At 44.6% G+C, this 18,500-nt stretch overlaps 3 protein-coding genes and 2 long non-coding RNA genes across 8 annotated transcripts; 2 read left to right on the plus strand and 3 right to left on the minus strand.

The window, feature by feature from the left end:
- Window positions 1–542: 542 nt before the first annotated feature.
- Window positions 543–4,506, plus strand: LOC133907645 (putative pentatricopeptide repeat-containing protein At1g16830). Its single transcript, XM_062349715.1, has 5 exons — window positions 543–2,660; window positions 3,447–3,545; window positions 3,631–3,704; window positions 3,815–3,947; window positions 4,375–4,506. Exon 1 carries the CDS (start codon window positions 715–717, stop codon window positions 2,344–2,346), a length of 1,632 nt encoding a protein of 543 aa, XP_062205699.1. The 5' UTR covers window positions 543–714; the 3' UTR covers window positions 2,347–2,660; window positions 3,447–3,545; window positions 3,631–3,704; window positions 3,815–3,947; window positions 4,375–4,506.
- Window positions 4,507–4,628: 122 nt separating this feature from the next.
- Window positions 4,629–9,622, minus strand: LOC133907643 (cellulose synthase-like protein D1). Of its 2 annotated transcripts, XM_062349714.1 has the most exons (5): window positions 9,347–9,622; window positions 8,061–9,058; window positions 6,583–7,399; window positions 5,432–6,487; window positions 4,629–5,336 (listed from the first exon to the last, which is right to left on the minus strand). In XM_062349714.1, the coding sequence occupies exons 2-5, from the start codon at window positions 8,930–8,932 to the stop codon at window positions 4,629–4,631; spliced, it is 3,453 nt and encodes a 1,150-aa protein (XP_062205698.1). In that variant the 5' UTR covers window positions 8,933–9,058; window positions 9,347–9,622. The 2 variants fall into 2 exon arrangements, with proteins under 2 accessions (XP_062205698.1, XP_062205697.1); XM_062349713.1 differs by having other exon boundaries at window positions 8,061–9,622.
- Window positions 7,328–8,138, plus strand: LOC133907648 (uncharacterized). Its single transcript, XR_009907996.1, has 3 exons — window positions 7,328–7,466; window positions 7,634–7,723; window positions 8,001–8,138. It is a non-coding gene; the product is annotated as an uncharacterized LOC133907648 (long non-coding RNA).
- A 1,000-nt stretch (window positions 9,623–10,622) lies between the features above and the next one.
- On the minus strand, window positions 10,623–13,969 carry LOC133907646 (TOM1-like protein 1). 3 transcript variants are annotated; one of them, XM_062349720.1, is made up of 4 exons: window positions 13,699–13,969; window positions 12,418–12,941; window positions 11,729–11,989; window positions 10,623–11,279 (listed from the first exon to the last, which is right to left on the minus strand). In XM_062349720.1, the coding sequence occupies exons 2-4, from the start codon at window positions 12,934–12,936 to the stop codon at window positions 10,869–10,871; spliced, it is 1,191 nt and encodes a 396-aa protein (XP_062205704.1). In that variant the 5' UTR covers window positions 12,937–12,941; window positions 13,699–13,969; the 3' UTR covers window positions 10,623–10,868. The 3 variants fall into 3 exon arrangements, with proteins under 3 accessions (XP_062205704.1, XP_062205701.1, XP_062205700.1); XM_062349717.1 differs by having other exon boundaries at window positions 12,418–12,946; window positions 13,699–13,968; XM_062349716.1 differs by having other exon boundaries at window positions 12,418–12,961; window positions 13,699–13,963.
- Window positions 13,970–17,081: 3,112 nt separating this feature from the next.
- LOC133907647 (uncharacterized) lies at window positions 17,082–18,426 on the minus strand. The gene is made up of 3 exons (XR_009907995.1): window positions 18,163–18,426; window positions 17,316–17,429; window positions 17,082–17,212 (listed from the first exon to the last, which is right to left on the minus strand). It is a non-coding gene; the product is annotated as an uncharacterized LOC133907647 (long non-coding RNA).
- Between the last annotated feature and the right edge of the window lie 74 nt (window positions 18,427–18,500).

The following is an 18,500-nucleotide window of genomic DNA, read 5'->3' on the forward strand; positions in this document are numbered from 1 at the left end:
TGATCTAAGTTATTTGTATTTATTTTAGCAAGAGAAATATGTTTTTAGCAGTACTTGTAACTGAATCCTTTTTTTCCTGAGAGGAATAAAATTTCATGAAACCGAAGATTCAACGGTATCCTATCGTGGTACCGTCCCGACTTAGGTCGGTATGAGGACACTTGTACATCCCAACGCTGCGCTAACTTGAGAACAAAAATTAACTGAAAACCTAATGAAATTAAGCCGGATTAAATTCTTAATCTCATGAACAAGTCCTCCCATCTGTGCAAGATTGAAAGTATTACTGTACTTTTCCAGTGCAATCTTGAGCATCATGCAAAGCCATGAGTTGAGCTTGGAATGCATCCAAGAAATCTGCAGCATGCACGACCTCGCCGCTCATCCTTGCAGTTTCCAATGATAGAAGAATGTGTTTGATCGATCGTAGGACTAGTTTTTTTGACATGCATCGTTCGTTGCTCTTCCGTTGATGCTAGTCATGGCCGGCCCATTTGGATGTCATCGTAGTGGACTCAGGCTGGGCTGCTCCAAGCCGCCGCCGCCGCTCACGAAAGTAACGCGGCCGTGCGGTGCGGCAGCCAACCGGCGGCGCCGTTGCTTAAATCAACGGTTGCTGCTCGCCCCCCCCCCCCCCCCCTCCCCTCCCCTCCCGCGTGTCGTCTGCGCTTGCAATGCCAGCGACGACGCCTCCGTCCCCGTCCGCTCGCCTCTATGCTCCACGCCGCGCGCAGGCGGACGCCGCCTCTCCCTGCCTTCTTCGCCTCCAAGCCCCACCCACCGCTGCTGCTCGTCCACGCCGCCGTCTCCCGCTGCCCCTCCGACGCCCTCGCGCTCCCCTTCTTCCTCTGCTGCGCACGCAGCCCCGGCTACTTCCACCCGCCCTCCTCCTTCGACCGCCTCCTCCCCGCCCCAGCGCTCCTCCGCGAGCTCAAAAGCCTCGGTTGCCCCATCAGGCCCCAAACTTTCCTACTCCTGCTCAGGCTCTACTGGCGCGGGGGGCTCTACCAGCTCGTGCTCGAGCTGTTCGACCAAATGCCCCTCTGGGGATTCCGTCCCAACGCCTTCGCCTGCAACGTCGTCCTCGACGTCCTGCTCAGGACAGGCCATGCCCACGACGCGCGGCGTGCCTTGCGGGACAACCCGTCGCCCAACTACCTCACCTATCCCATCGTGCTCACTCATCTCTACAGAGCCGGGCATTGGCCTGGGGTGCGGAGCTGTTTCATAGAAATGCTGCAGCAAGGGTTTCTCCCAAGCACTGCTTCTCTTACGACAGTTTTTGCTTGCTGCAGTAAGGTTGGAACCTTGCCCGAGATTCTACAGCTGCTGTCTTTCGCGAACGTCTCGGGTTGCAAGCTCACCTCGGCCATGTGGACATGTTTGATCGCTCGTACGTGCCGCGAGGGGAGACTGGACAAGGCATGTAGGATGCTATCAAAGATGGTGGATTCGGGTTCTTTTCCCACGGTGGTCACTTACACACCGCTTGTCAGAGAATTCTTCCGAGCTGGGAAGCGTACCAAGGCCCGTGAGCTTTGGGGATCCATGCTGTCCACTGGTTCCAGCCCAGACCTTGTTTTGTATAATGTGCTGATGGACTGCATGGCGAAGGAGGGGAGACACGTTGACGCCCTAAACGTTTACAGGCGTATTCATGGCAGGCCAATAAAGCCGGATGCATACACTTTATCTACTTTAGCTCGGGTTTTACGGATGTCGTCTAACAGAGGTCTTCTTCCCGGATTGATTCTGGGCTCAGACATCTCTTATGATCTTGTGGCCTGCAATTCTGTGATGAGTGTTCTGTGCAAGTCAGGTTTTCCATCAGAAGCCATCTCGTTCTACATTGGTATGATCAACAAGTGTATCTGGCCAGACAACTACACTTATGTTGGGTTATTGGATAGCCTGTGCCAGTTGGGAAGGGTAAGCCATGCAATCAGATTTTACCGCACTATTGTTGTGAGCAATCCTGAATCAAATGCCTATGTCCATTCAGTCATCCTCTGTGGTCTTGTTAGACAGGGCCAAAATGTTATGGCCTTAAGAATTTTGAGGGATGCTGTATATGAAAATTATGCTCTTGATGCTGTATGCTACACTATTGTTTTACATGGTCTTTTCTGCGCTCATCTGGTGGAAGAGGCTTGCAGGTTGTTTGACCAGATGAAACGTTCAGGAATGGCATCCAACACTTGTACATACAATGTTATGCTTTGCGGACTTTGTAGGACCAGGGATCTGCATGCTGTCAAGCAGTTGCTAACAGAAATGGAATGTGCTGATGTTGGGATGGACAGTATATCATTTAAAACAGTAGCTGTGCTCTTAATTAAGTCATGACGTATTGGCTCAGCTGCTTCAGTGATCAGAGAAATGCTTAATCTAGGCATGAAACCTAGTACCAAAACCTGCTCAATACTTTCTCAGTCCGTTGGCTATGATTTTGTTCTGGAGGATAATACCACTGCCACTGTTGAAAGTGATGGGTCTGACTCATCCAATGATCTGCTTATATGCTCAACTTCATAGACCATATTATGTCAACTGAACAAGCATAATGTTTCTCACCTTCTCCGATTTGGTCTTGCACAGCTGCATATAGATCCAAACTACCAAAGGATGGTGAATCCTCAATGACTTTTTGCATTCCATAGGTGCTATACCATTTTCCTTGTGACATCTAACAGCATCTATCATAATTATTCAATAGCTGTTTACTTCACAACTATGAACTTTTTAAATGTCCTGCTATTATGTCACGTTTGGCTCCTTTTTCTAATTTGTATCATCAGCTATTCAAGTTAATGTTTAGGTATGGAATGTGCTCAGTTTCTAATGCCAGATGCAGGACAAAATCTTTGGTACGGCGGCGTGAACACATTAAATATCCAACAAAGACATAACCAAACACTTGCCATCACTCTAGAACTAGCACTAGCATTCTATAGGATCATAAGATGACCGATTCATGCTATGGTCATAAATTCAATTGTCCTTGCACATTGCCAAACCAAAACATGAAGGAAGGCATAGCACTAAATAGCTGATTTTGTCATCCTATCTTGTTCTATTGTACTTTCCAAGATATAACATGAATAAAACATATAACAAATCTCTGATTTTGCTATCCATTCTCATTCCATTGTACTAATTACTCAATCATTCTGATTGTTTCTCAATTAACAGTAACAGGGATAAACCACCCATTATTATTGTATTACAAAGCTTGAGAAGGAAACACCTTAGTAAACATGGCTTAAGTATAGTTATGCTCGCCATACTTTATAATCTTGTACATAGAAGGGAGCTAATGACTAGTTGCTGGGGAAGGGGATTCCACCTGCTGCTTAGGTCAAGTGGCCGCCCGGCCTCACCCGTGTGGTGGATCCTCGCATGTTTAGTGCTGGAGCTAATTCTTGTTTCATTTTTTGTTTTTGCAGTACTTATCTGCCAGAGTCCATCTATCAATCGCGGGTGTTCTTTTTGGATGAACATCTACTGGGGTGAAGTGCCTGTGGCAATCAATACAACTTTCTGGCGTATGTGTCCTTTTATCTTACATGTATGTCTACTTTTAATAATTCAAGAACTGCAGTTCAACTGAGTATCTTATTGAATTTGCAGAACAACTCCTTTTACTTGTTTGTTGGTTCTAGCTGGCATGCTTGGCTCTATCTGGTTCTCTTATCTTTCCCAAGGTAGTTCATACCTTGTTTATTGGTAAATAATTGTTCGATGGTTATAATTTATAAGAAAATGTTGGTTCTACTCTGATACAGGTTGGTGAAATAGATTTTATTTAGTGCAGGAAATGAAGTGGTCTGGTGTTATAAATATTGGATTTTTCTGCAGACTTGCAGTTTAAATTAGGGGGTTTACACTTTAAATGATTTCTCAACATGGCCCATGTACTTGATCTGAGAGAAAGTGCAGGTAGGCAGGTACGCTGATGTCTTGCAGCTTTCACTGCAGCACTTTTATGGTGAAATAGATTTCTATTATTGTTTATTTAATAAGAAAGTGTCAAGAGTTCTTTTTTCTTTTCATTTTGGCTTAAATTGGCCCCACGGAATAAAGATCAGTATAGTACGCAACTGCTACTGCTAGTTAGTTCTGCTTAGGTAAAGTCAATCAGATTGAAAACTCTGGATTGGTTTAGCTCCGATTTTTAATGGTAGGGAATCATATTATAAGTCAGATGGCACCCTAATTCTCAGTTACGCACTCTAAATTATCTTCACAATAGCCATATTTTCTAAAAAAGACAAGACTTGTGACAAATAATTAAATTCAACTCAACTGGGAAAAACTTTGTAGAGTAACATTATTAAGATGCTAACATCACATTACACCTTTTCTTTTTTGTAGGCACATGATTCAAATGAGAGCGAGCTCTAAAAAAATAAAAAATTAGAAAGAACCAAAACAGTGACACCACCTTTTGATGTACCAGATATATCCTATTTTTTCTGCTCTATAATGAGACTGAGCTGCAAAGTAATCCACTGTCGAAAGGACAGGGTATTCTCTAGGTCTGCTGCAGAAACCAAATGTTGTTTGGTTGTTTTGAGTATTTTCCTGTATCAATCCAGTAAGAGCTATAAGTTTGAACACATACTGGGTCAAGGGAAAGAGAATGACCCGCCAAACTGCGAGTTGGCAGCTTGTGATGGAGGCTTGATCGCAATCCAGAGCAATGAGATGGTGATGGCGACAAGTCCAGACCAGACATACACTATAGTGGGTGTCCTGCCTCTCCTGCCCATGAGCCCCTTTGCAAATGGATATAAATGAGCAAGCACCCAAAAGCTGAAAAACACTCCCCCAAGAAGCTTGCTCCATTGTGGGATTGTGCTGTAAATCGTTCGGCTGAAACCGACAGCAATGGCAACAATGTTGATCATGATGATGGTGAGGGGTGGTATCATTAACGATGTCCATTTCACTATGTAGAGTTCTGCATATTCATCCTCTACATCGTCACCCACTTGCTTTGAAGTGAGTGTAAATGAGATCTCAATCCCTGCAATCACTTTTAGAAGACCTTGCAGCACAGCAGCCAGGTGAGCACTAGTTCCACCAATGAGCCAGAATTGTTCATTTCGCCACCACTCCTCAAGTGCAATTCCAGACCACTTGATCTCCAACATGGCCAAGAGACAAAGCGTGATGGTGATGATAAGTAGGTACGTCAGGAAGGTAACATTGAGTGTTTGCACAATGAACTGTCCTGAGAAGAGGGAGAGTGCTGGAAGGAAGCAGTAGACAATTAGGAAGATGGATGTGAAGGGATAGATACCAACATTAAGGTATGCAATCCTCTGGAGCACCTGTTGACACATAGAAGATTTGTCAATTTTTCTAATGAAGAATCCACATTACATTAGTGAAGGATAGTAATGCTTGAGGGGCATATAGTGCAAACCTTCATCTTGGAGCTGGCAAACAATGCATTGTTGCGGGAGAAGAATATTTCAACAGAACCAGTAGCCCATCGAAGCACTTGGTGAAGGCGGTCTGTAAGGTTGATTGGAGCAGTGCCACGGAAAGCATCACGCTGTGTGACACAATACACCGACTTCCATCCACGATTGTGCATGCGGTACCCAGTCACAACATCCTCAGTGACAGACCCATAGATCCACCCCACACGTTCCCCCCATTCTGTCTTCTCCTCATACCAACATGAGATCACACTGATTGCCTCTGCCACAATGGATGCATCCAGCATTTCACGTGGAATTGTTAGAGCACCAGGTGGACGCCCATTCTTGACAGATGGATGGTCAGCCAAGGGTCTTCCCTGGAACTCTGCTACTGGAATGGAGTCAATCAGAAAGCTCGAATTTCCAAATTTCTTTGGGAACGTTGCGAGGTTCATGCTGTCCCCATCAAAATCACCCATGCGAAGAGCCATTGTCTCCTCGGAGTTAGCATTGGAAGCCGATGCCTTGCGGCGGCGTGGGAGGCAACAACTACAGAATCCTGGGCTGCGATCCTTGGAACGAGGTGGGTCAAAGCCATAAAGGGCAATTCGACGAAAGAGGCATCCAGTACCAACGTACACTGGTCCTTGCAGACCATCAAGTGCGCGCATGTTGACATCGAAGAAAACAGTATTGTGGTTAGCATAACGATCAGAAGGGTCAATACCTTCAAACCGCTGAGGGAACTGCACATAGCAGAGGCGGTCACCACCACGGTCCATCATGAAGCACATGCCCTCCCTTAAGGCCTTGGAGTTGTAGATATAGTGATCACAGTCCAGATTAAGAATGAATGGACCATTGGACATGATTGCTGATGCACGGACCAGTGCGTTCATGGCGCCTGCTTTCTTGTTGTGATCATATCCTGGGCGCTTCTCTCTTGACACATACACCAGCATTGGAAGCCGTGTATCCACTCCTGAAAAGTCAAGAGGTGACTTTTCATTGATGTTCCCATACATTGGCATGTCACTCGGTGGTTTCAGCATAACCTGAGATACAGAAGATGACAAGAATGTGTATGTTAGTATAGTTCTAGACCAGATGGAGCTTATACTGTTATACATGGTTGTGATTGAAGCAGCACCTGTATGATTCCTGCATGATCACCTCGAGCATGATCCTGTGAGGGGTTGAGCCATGTACCGGGCCAGTGAGTGCCATCAGCCATCCATGTTGCTTTGGGAATCTTCACTGGCTCAAATGGCTCATCACCTCCAGCCTTCATCTTTTCCCTCTGAAGGTTCATTGCCTGGATCTCTTCACGGGCATGGTATGCATCAGAGCGGCGGCGGATGGCATCTGGCAGGCCATTAACACGGACCTTGAACTCATCATATTCACGCTTGACCCGCCTTCTATCCTTGACGAAATCCGGCTTCACCTTGTTCTTGAACGGATCTCTCTTCAAGTTGAAGTAGCTGTCTGGGTTCCTGGGTTCAATGTCATGCTTCCTGCAGAATGGCACCCAGAGATTAGCAAAGCTTGCTGCTTCAGCCATCGCTTCGAAGGTGAGGAGTGCCCCTCCATCATCTGATAGGTAACATGCAAGCTTCTCAACAGGGTAGTCTGCTGCGAGGATGGAGAGAATTGTGTTTGCAGTGACCAGCACTGGTTCCTTCTCTGGGTCAGCAGTTGACACAAAGATATCAATTCCGGGGAGGTCGGATTTGCCTGTTGGATTGCTATGCGTTGGCGTCTCAAACTTTTCCTTCAGCACAGAGAGGTCTGTAGCACGGTTGATAGGGCAGAGCTTTGGAAGCTGGTCCAGCACCCACGAGAATGCAAACCAGAGTTCACAGACAATTGACATTCCCCAGAGCCAAATGGCATCATCATTTTGGTGCTTGATACGCCACATGAGGAAGAAAGCCAGTGCGACCAAGCGGATCAGGACGAGGAGCCTGCATGGGAGGAACAATTAGAAGAGCTTGACAAAGAGGATGGTGTGTGCAACAAAGTGGCAATGCGGTAATAGAAGTTGCCGTTATTCTTTCAAATGCAGCAATAGAATTCAATATCCAGTACCATGCAAATTTGGGGAAAAAATAGTATTTTTTTCTCTTTTAAGTTTTTTTTTGTATAATGACTATAGTCTAGGTGCATATACATCATAATAATAACTAGTCTCTGTACAGGCGGTTATGATCTTTGACGGGAATAAGATCGCCCACAACATGTATGCATGAAGTGAAATGAATTGCTCATATCGAAAGAAGAAATCGAAGGTACGGTTATTCATTGGATTTTCTTCTGCACTTGTGTTTGTAGTCACACGTAATTCTCTTTGTTAGCGCTCTGTTAGCATTCAGAACAAGGTGATAATTCTGGAGCACAATGAGAGTGAAAATGTAGTGCCGTACATCCTGTGAGTCGTGTCTAGTTTCGTGCTTTTCTCGTGGCGGATAAGCATGCTATTTGCATTGTTCTATTGTTCGTTAGGCATTATGAACCCATGTATATATTCGTGATGTACTACTATTCAACTTAAGAGCTAGCCTGCAGGTGAACAGAACAGTTTGGCTTCTGGGAGTAAGAATGCAAGCAAGATGATAAAGACGGCACCTGTAAGGACTGATTACGGCAGCTGGAATCCTGAGCTTGCGGGTGAGCGGCCGCCATGGTTTGGTCAAGAGCTCCCTGGGGTGCCCAGCTCCAGCTGGAGCGTCACCTTCGGCGTCATCGTCTGCGCCGTCCTGAGGCCAGATGGCGTTGCCATAGCCGTAGGTGCCCTTGGTCTCGAAGAGCCACCGGTTATGATCGAACTCGCCGGACTGATTGACGGTCGTCTGCTTCACCAGCGACAGGCGCCTCTCCATCTTGTGGTTGTTGGCACCTGCAGACCCCCGGGGCAGCGACAGCGCGCGAGTCACCTCCGCCGCGCCGGCCACGTCCTCCCACTCTGTGTTCTTGTAAGGCTCCTTGCACCCGGGGCAGACGCCGCCGCCGGCCTTGACGGCGTCGGTGAAGCAGTCGACGCAGATCCTGAACTCGCACTCGCAGGGGAGGATGTCGTCGCCGCGGCGGTCGCGCGTGACCTTTGCGTCACATCCCTCGACCATGCAGCTGCTGGAGCCCTTGGCCCCACGGCGCCCGTCGACGTCGGACTTGTCCATGACGTGCGCGCGGGTGACGTTGTTGAAGCCGCCGGTGAAGAGGGAGCCGGAGACGTACTGCTCCTCGGCCTTGGTGCTGCTGTCGTCGTCCATGGGCTGGTTGTCCGGTGTCATGGGGATGTGGACGTGGTAGTCCTGGAAGTCGACGCTGCTGATCTCAGAGTCCAGGTCGTCGCGTGAGTAGCTGATGAACCGGCCGGAGTCAGTTCGGCGCCCAAACACCACCGTCGGCGCCGACGTGGGTGCTGTGGGCGGCTTGCCGGCGCCCTGCGGCGCCGTGCGGCTGGAGGCGCTGTTCTTGAGGATCCCCTTGGACGCCATGCCCCGCGAAGACTCTTCTTCCTCTTCTTCTTCTACTGCTGCTGCTGCTACTCTACTGCTTGTTGTTGGTCGTCGACTTGTTCAAACTTGAAAGCTCTTCCGCTTTGCTGTTATGCTCTTGCCGGTCTGCAGAATTAGATTGCGGAAACAAAGAATGGGGAAACTTTTGGCATGAGCCGTTGCGAGCAAGACAGGCATGTAATGAAATTTACAAGGAAAGGAAAGTGGTGATGGATATTTGGTGATGATGAAAACTTGCTATGGTATGAGATGGTGCACCAAAAAAAGCACGATTGCAGATCAACAAATAGGCAGAGTAAGACAAGTTCCGTAACGAGCAATCATTAGGAGTTACATGCATAGATAGAATCAGGGGAAGTAGAAGAAGAAAGAATGATGGATGGATCATGGCACCTTATCTTCATCATCTGACAGGAGATCGATATGCATCCACTCCAGGCGGCGGGCGATGGCGATGGGAGTATTTGCCGGCAGATGCATTGGAGAGAGACCAAGAGCAATGCAGAGGGGGGGAAGCCAAATCAAGCTGAAGCTTCAACCTGTCAATATTGCAGTTCAAAGGAGCTGAGAATGCTCCTAGTTTGAGACGAATATGGCGCCCATGGCAAGCCAGCTGCCTCGATCGTTGGTTATTTGAAAGGACAATGGGTTAATGCGGTGGTGATTGGTTTTGGCGCCAAGGAGGAGGAGAGGAACAGAGGTGGAGCGCACGAACGCCAACAGCAGAGCAGAGAAGAGCAGAGCAATACTAGTTGATTTTGCCATGATTTATCCACGACGTTTGTTGATTGCTTCTTAATCTTGTTAAATATTATTAGGAGTATTCCAATTGCCTCTTAATTCCACCTTGCTTCATAAATCCAATTACTACTAGTTTCTCCATCTTTTCGTTTCCTCTTGTCCTGTCTGTTGCGCTAAATAAAAACGCGCCATTCCAGAGTGCCAGACTAATTAATTCAACGACCAGGACGACCAACACAACGCAACTTTGAACCAACCTTCCAGACGTCAACTCCCTCCAGCTCACAAAGTTTGATACAAGCACGGTGACAGACACAGACAGAAGGCATCATACACAACATGGCATGGCATCACTCTCCCCATGTTTTGCCTGAGTTGCGCACACGACCAATCTTGCTCCCAATTCAACTCAGATTTATGCATCTCCTGATTAAATCTAATCTATGTGCCCTGCTGACCCCTGCAGAACATCAGTGCACTTGCTTGTGTCACACCATGGTAGGCATGCATGCACGTTGTAGCAGTATCATGAATGGCATCGATCACTCCACATGCATGTTTTGCCTGTGTTGCGCACACGACGACCAATCTTGCTCGGCTCGTTCAAGTTAGCTACAGCACACGTTTCCATTCCAGCACGTTTTCCCTATTTTGGGTCGTAAATGGCCCTTAAGAGTACGGGGTCATCCTAGCATACGATGGTCCTTGGTTGTCGTGTAATCACAAACTTCTTGTTTAGTCCTCCTGCGAGGAAAAAATACATAGGGATGCAAGGGTTTTAGTTGTTGTAATTAAATAAATAGCTGGAAAATAAATGAATGCAAAAAGGAAGATGGACTGTGAACACGATGCAATTAAAGCATAATCGAGACATTTCATATGGAATGTAATTAGCACTTTATTCTACTGCTAATATGAGAGCGAAGCGTAACAGGAGACGAAACACTCGATAGCATAATTCAGATCTGCCAATATGTTACGTTAGACAACTGCCACGTCCATTCCATTCCTGTACATCGAGCTAGCAACTCCTCAGGTCAAGTGAACTAACCGAAAAGGCCCTGAGATACAGGACACGAAATACGCACACATCACACATCTGCAAGAACTAATATTGTTGGTAACATACTAACACAAAACCTTATAACAGGTTTCAGCCTGGTTTATCCGACCATCAGAAGCTGATGAAGTCGTCCTTTTGCTCCTTTCTCGGAGTTCTGTCCTGCTGAGACGAGGTGCCACCTTTCTTACCAAAGATCATATCGTCAATATCCTGAAGCAAGTCATCCCCATTAGACCGATATCCAGAAACCGTTGGCTTCCTTGCAGGGGCGTCTTCTTTACTCACAGTGCGCGGAGACTCCTCAAGCTCCACTGTAACTGGAATCATCGCTGGTTCTGGCTCATGCTCAACACGGACAGGTTCCTTGAGCTCTTCGTACTTGCACTGGACCTTCTGTAGTTCCTCGTGGATGCTCAGTGCCTCAAAGAGTTGAGCCTCGTTGTCACCAGCCGTCTCAACGATTCTCTGGATTGTGTACTGACATTGTTGGCATTGCTGAACGAGGGTGGTAGTCAGGTCATCCTGCATGCCCATGAGTTAAAATAATCAACACAGAGAGGTGGTGATAGAACACTACTAATATTGTATTGAATTAGATATCTGCAAAAACAAACAGATAGGAAATGATTGGGAGGAAGTTCCTATTCAGTATTCACTTATTGTCAGTCATTTTCAGATGTTGCTATGCACCGACTGTAATCAGGAAAAAAAGAGAGATCACAACAAGATACTTGTCAGTGAAGTCCTTGTCAGTGAAAGTCCTTGCAGCGGCACATTATATGATCACACAAATGCTAACAATTATAATATAATTTCCTCATGTATAAATCCTTGACAAGATCGTCAACAAAACTTCAACCCTGTGTTTTGGGAGGAATGAGTTCACATACTGAATATTATAAAAGAATTGCCCAACAACCCAAGTCACCTCAGCCAAAGGAATCAATCAACGAGAGTGAGAACGGACTCACCTCTAGAACCTCTTTTGGAGGAGAAGAAGATAGCACCGTGGAAAGAAGTTCAACGCTATTACGAGCCACCTCAAAAGCCTCATTTACTTGCACAGCGGGAACAGCACGAACTGGAGCAAAACTCTCATCTGGAATTTCTTGATACCCTTCTTGTGCTGCCACAGAATACGGTTCAGCTGCAGGTACTGAACGAGGAGAGAATATTGGTGCTAGGCTCTCGTCATCACGCCCAGGGAAGCGAATTCCCCTAGATCTTAAGCTCTGCAAAGAATACAAGAAGTTAATTTGCATGAGTTCAAGTAATAGAAATCTACATGCCTGGCAATACCAGTTCCCTGTATGTACTAATTGTTTCAGGCACAACATATTGTATGGATGCAGAACAAAGCATTAATATAACAATGTTCATAAAAAATACATATCAATTCTTCATCAGTGTAACAGGAAGAAACAATTCCATATCAATAAACCATCAAATGTCATTTAGAATGACAATAATTTGATCTGATTCTTGTCAGATCAGTTGCAAACCACTGTTTCAGGTTAAATTGCAACAAGCTGATTCAACAGCAAGGCATTACTTTGTATTTACCTTGTAAGTGTATGAAGAAAACAGTTTGATTTGATTCTTGTCAGATTAGTTGCAAGCCACTGTTTCAGGTCAAATTGCAGTAAGCTGATTCATTTACCTTGTAAGTTTCTTCATACACCGGAAGGTAGCGGAGGTCATCTCCCGACTCTCCCCATGCTTCAATAAGCATAAGAGCCTTGTTTCTGTTGTTGACTATAGTCTGTGGATCATCGATAAGTTTTACCATCTCATCAAGCACCCGCTCAGCAGCAATCTCAGAGAAAGCCTTCTCACAGTTTTTGACAATGGTCTCGAGGAGGACAAGAGACAGATACTGCACCCGTGGATTCTTCAACATGATTCTTCTCTTGATGGCTCGGATCACTTCAACACTGTTGACCCTCTCCGTGTTGACCATGTCACATATCTCAAGATTGATAGCCCAATCAGGCGCATCCATGGCCTCCAGCGTGGCTTCGTCGACAACCTTGTCTGCCATGTTCTGGCCCTGGAATAACTCCTTCATCTTGAAGCTCATGTTGCTCACGCCAACTGACATCTTCCGGCTAACTTCTGCTCCACTTATCTTGAGCCGCTCACCCAAGGCATTGACTTTATCCATCAGATTGTCACTCATCTTGTCTTCGCTAGTAGAAACCAATCTGATTTCGGAGGCAAGTAAAATGTGATGTTAGAATGGGGCAAAAATAAATCGTTGATAACAGCAACAAAGATAAATAGAATCGGCTTTAGTGGCTAGGACACGGGTACGTCTGAGCAGACAAACAGTAATAAAATAAAATTAAAAAAAAAACAGATAGAGAAGATGTTATGCCTAAATCTGCTCAAAATAATGATACTCTACATGCAGGTAGGAGGATTTTTGAAACCAGAATTGCTGCTTGTAAGACAACAACAGTTTACTGTTTGTCCGTCTCTATGTTTCAAGAAAAAAAAATACCACTGCTCGATTCCCATAGACAGAGAAAGAAGATAGTAGAACGGAGCACCGCAAATCTCAGTGATGATAATAATTACTGGTCTAGGTATTTAGGAGATTATGGTATACTCCTAGGTAATAATATCTGGAAAAACGAAACCCCCGGGGATGGAGATTATGGTATACTCCTAGGAGTAAGCTGTACGGCCTGAGCAGTTGGATACAGTCATACAGCAGCAGCAAGACAAGCAGAGCAATCTATTAGGATTGAATCCGAGAGTATTGACGGGGCGCAAGCCCCTCCCTTCCATTCGCTTAGATCACAACAACAGTAGTATTTGACAGAAAAATCTAATCTTTGTTAGGTTGTGGCGCCGGACTTAGAGAAGAAACCACCTCCTGATCGATCGCTGCGAGTGTGAGGTTACATGAGACCGGGGAGTGGGGCGTGGATCGCACCTGAGTACCTGACGGCGGCCGTCCTGGATTGCTCCCTTCTTCTTCTTCTTCTCCGGGGCTCCGGCGGCTCAATCGGCTCCTTCCCTCCCGGTTTCTTTCTTTCCCCTACTTTCCCTTTCTCTCTCTATGCCCGTCACATTCCTTCTCTTTTCTCTACCTCTTCCTTCTCTCCTTCCTGTGTCAATCTCGATGCATCATCTAGGGTCCAATACATTATTAGTTTTTTTCCTTTCTGTTGGCTGACGCGGCGACATCAAGCAGGGGCAAGTTACATTCGCACGTCTGGATACTGCCGCAGAAACCGAAATTTGTATTCCATGAACCATTGACTCCAGCCAAAACATGGACAAAACTCAGCACCTGAACCGTGGTTTCAAACGACAAACAACTAGCATCATATGAGAATCCGCAACAAAATTACAAGACCAGAGAGAGAACACCGAAAGAAAAGAGTTGAGGATTGTAGGTAGATGGTTTCGTACATAGTTATGGTCTTGTTTGGATAGGGTTTTTTTTTTCTGTTTTTTTTCTAAAAAAACTGGAAATTATTGGGGGCTAATTTCAGTGAATTTTAGCTGGTTGAAAAATAGTTGGGATTGAAATGAGCTAAAAGTTGAAAACAGGTTGCGATGAGCTTTTCTGGTTTTTAATATGCTAAAAGTTTAATATAAAAGACAACAACCAAAATTCAATCATCACAGTCATCTCCTTAGCCAGACAGAAGCTCTAAAACTAATCTATCTAAATGAGGCCTATGTAAATTAAACAAGCATGAAAGTTCAGGAATTTAATTTGAACTTTTCTACATAAAAAGATATATGCACGACACATTAATAAAATGGTGGTATAAAAATTTATTGTGCATCAAATAACCTTCAACAGAGATAATTGTTCAGTTGTCATTCTAAGAAAGTGATAATTACTGCAGAAAATAGCATGCAAATCGCTCTAAGTCTATATATATATATATATATGTATATATATATATATATATATGTATATATATATATATGTATACATATATGTATATATATATATATTAGATATTATGGTAAATAAGCAATTGACATTTACTCAGAGTGAAAAAAAATATATATTCCACTACAGCACTAAGAATGGCTCTTCAAGAGAGAGAAATCGAAGCCTACTTTGGACCGACTCTTTCAGAGCCCAAGTCGACACTTGTTATTGATTCTTGCATCTCATGGATCAAAAGTCTACGACCGCGTGCTCTTGACGGCGACGGGCATTTGTTTTCTTCTTTGACCTGCACCTGCTCCGTGTAAACTACATCCCGCACACACACACATCATCCTGTCGCCCTCCCTATAGAATATATCTTCATCACAATGCCGAGAGCATTATTCTTAACCAAAAATAAAATAAAAATCCAAGAGCATTTCCAAACAGGAAATATGTGAACAAATTATAATGCATCCCCACAAGACAATTCCGCCACTAGAGCAAGACAAGAGCCGTATCTATTAATACATCATGCAGACCATGCCAGATGACACACGAGATATTTCGCCTTATAACCTGACTTCAATGCGACCTCCGGAAAAGGAGACAAGTTCCATTCAAAAAGTTTTCAACAAGGGCACATATCATAGATCCTGCTTTTATCTCCAAATTTGGAGTAAAAAGGAATCAAATCTATATACATATAATAAAACAAAAACAACTTTAACCGCAGAAATCTAAATGCTGAAATGCTTGTGTTCACAAGCAGGTACAACATACGCAACTAGTCAGATCCATAGTCCTTACTGGCACAGGATGGTCATCTGACACAGTAATACTTGTGCACAAACGATGACCGTGTGCTGCTGGGATCCCATTCAGCTATGCAAAATCATCGCCCTAGACCTGCCAACGACAAAAAAACACAGTACGGCATATGATACAGTAATCAGGAACCTTCAAAGGGAACAAAACAGGTTTTCCCATGATTTCAAGAGCTTACAGCCTACAGGATCAGTGGGACATTACTGGGCTACTCCATGATTGCGGTGATATCAAAGTTTAAGAATTTCTCCCAGCAAAATTTGCAAAGTTGCACCTTAGCAGTTCATCGGCTCTTTCGAGAAGAATGGAATACAGACCTGAAAATTGTCGAACATTTATTATGACATCCATCCATCAGATAGTTCTCGTCAGTGAACAAATTATCTTGTAAATGAGGGATGAAATGAGTGGCTTGCTGTGGCTGTGGACATAATAACCAAATTACAATTACAATTAGTTAACTACAAAACCAGACATAGCATGCAAAAGTATGAGATCACTATGTACTAATGCACAAATTCAATGGACAAAGTACCTAGTACATCAAATGAATAACATGCAAGGAGTCTTCTAGCATAAAACCAAGTACCAACCAGATCAATGGATTAATAAGCATAAACTTGACTAAATGAAATCTATGTACACAAGTCTAGCTGGAATGGCATGTGTGGCATACTTCTCAAGTGGGAGATTTGGTTCATCGGTTAACGGATCCTACCGTACTAGAATTGGTATCGAACAAAACTGAGAAAGCTCATCGCCATGGCTGCGAAAGTGAGATGATAGGGCTTGACGCAGCTGCTCCACGTTCTCTAAAGATAGCAGACTTGAGCACCTTCTACTGATTAACAACTGAATCGTACAAAGTCTTTGCGAATAGCTCCCTGCCCTGCATAAAGGAAAAGAGGGGGAGACATATTCACTAACAAAATTTCCAATAAATAAATAATAATATTAAGCAGATAAAGGCAAGGTACAATGAGTCAAAGAAACGCCATCAGTGAGCAACAAGCTGACAGTAACTTGGAAAACTTACAAGCTAAGTATCCTGTACACTCATCGCTAAATAAGAAACTTTTTGGCTAAAGGCGAAGGAATTTAAAGACCAACATAAATGGGGAACTTAACAGTGCAACAAGGGAACCCAACCACCAGTTATTAGTGAGATTGATAAGGTTGGTGAACATATATCTTAAAAGAAAACAAGTAGGACATGGAACAAATTGATGCAAGCGCAACTGGAATTCCATCTTCAAACTTAAATGAGAATGGAGAAATTGTTTATGAATCATACCATGGAGCTAAAAGATAGATGAACCAGTTTCTATTCATCCTAAGTAACTGATGCATTAACAGGCCAGCCAAGTAATTTCAACTCTGGTAGCAGTGTGAATATCCAGCCAATTCCACCAAATAGATCACATATATGAGTATACAGCATTTGGCAATGAGCCATCAACTGGTCTAGATCCTACCAGGACTTCTCAGAAAGAAGGCAACTAGAGCCATGGATGCTTATGTATATCTAACACCAAAAATCTATTGTCCAACTGAATATTGGATAGTGGCTCCCCCACGGCCACACCGCACCCCATTACCCCCCCCCCCCCCCCCCAAGTAAAAAGGATACAAAAGTAGCTTTGAGTAAATCAGCTTCAAGCCTCGCACAACTTCACAAGTATAGCCAGCCATTTACAGGCACCAAAATATTTTGGAATGTTGGCTCCTGCTAACAAATAGCCTGTTACCACATAAAACTAGTAGCCAGAGCATCAGCGCTATAGAGAAACTAAACATGGGAATGTATACAAACATCATTCAGATCAGACCTCATCAACATTCTTGGTATGAGCAGTAATATCCCCATACTTTATTTCTGCAGCTACTGATAGGCCTACTCCGTGGAAGGATATCACCCTTCGCTCACCAATCTCTTTCTGAACCTATTCGATTTAAAGAGAAAAAAGTCAAGGAGGTTACACAATAAATAAATATATCTAAACTGCTATGATGCAGCAACGAACAATAGCTGCGGTGGTGGAGGCATAATTTCATAGCACAGCAATGATAGCGGATATATATGCCCAGGAATGCCAGAATGCTCCAGAAGCCTCCTCATATTGTCCACTGAGGATGCATCGAATGGCGCTTGCCCTTGTTTTTGCAAGCAGTAGAAGGTGAACATAAGGCGACTTAAGTTACGAAAGCTACAGAGTTGTCAAGCATCGTCTGTTAAAAACACGTTTCTTTTCAGCCATGTCAAAAGCTGCAGGTACTATCTCACTTAGTTTGTTAACAATCACATTACATTGAAAGAAAATAACGTAAAATTATATATAACGCACGTAGTAACATGATAATCCAATTAAACAATATGGAAGAATAGACAAGTCTCCCTGACATGCAATGGTAACAAAGTAAAACTCAAATATGTTAGCAAACAGTCCTTTATCTGTTGAGCGAAAGATACATCTCCTATATCGTGACTGCGCAGGCAATTTTGCATGCAGTACTGCTACAACGCAGCTGCGCCATTACTAGAGTAAATCCATCAGTAGTAAGCAGTAACAGAGGATATTGACGCAAATGGAGTCATTAGTGTGAAATGAGAAGGAAAAAAAATTAGGAGCAAGTATAAGCGCAAGGCAAACTGCATTGGGAAGCAGCAAACCAAACCTTCGTCGTCGCGCTCGTCGAGCAGTGGCGAGGGCCCAACCACCTCCTCGGCGCCCATGTAGGAGGCGAGCACGGCGCCCTTGGGCGGGCCCCGTCCCCCTCCGGCCGCGGCCTTGGCTTCCAGCCGGAGTGCCCCGCGGCGGGACCCCAATAGCCTCGCCGGCGCCGCCAATATGGTGTGGGGCGGAATGTTCTAGAAACCTAATCCGAAAACTCTAGTGATACCTTAGGATTTGCGCACCGGAGATTCTATTTATATTATCTATCTGATAATTAAGTGGTTGAACTGAAAAGAAAAGAGAAATAAACATATACCATTCTAGAAGAAAAGATTTTTT

Source organism: Phragmites australis, chromosome 24 (assembly GCF_958298935.1).
Source record: "Phragmites australis chromosome 24, lpPhrAust1.1, whole genome shotgun sequence".
Taxonomy (NCBI): Eukaryota; Viridiplantae; Streptophyta; class Magnoliopsida; order Poales; family Poaceae; genus Phragmites; species Phragmites australis.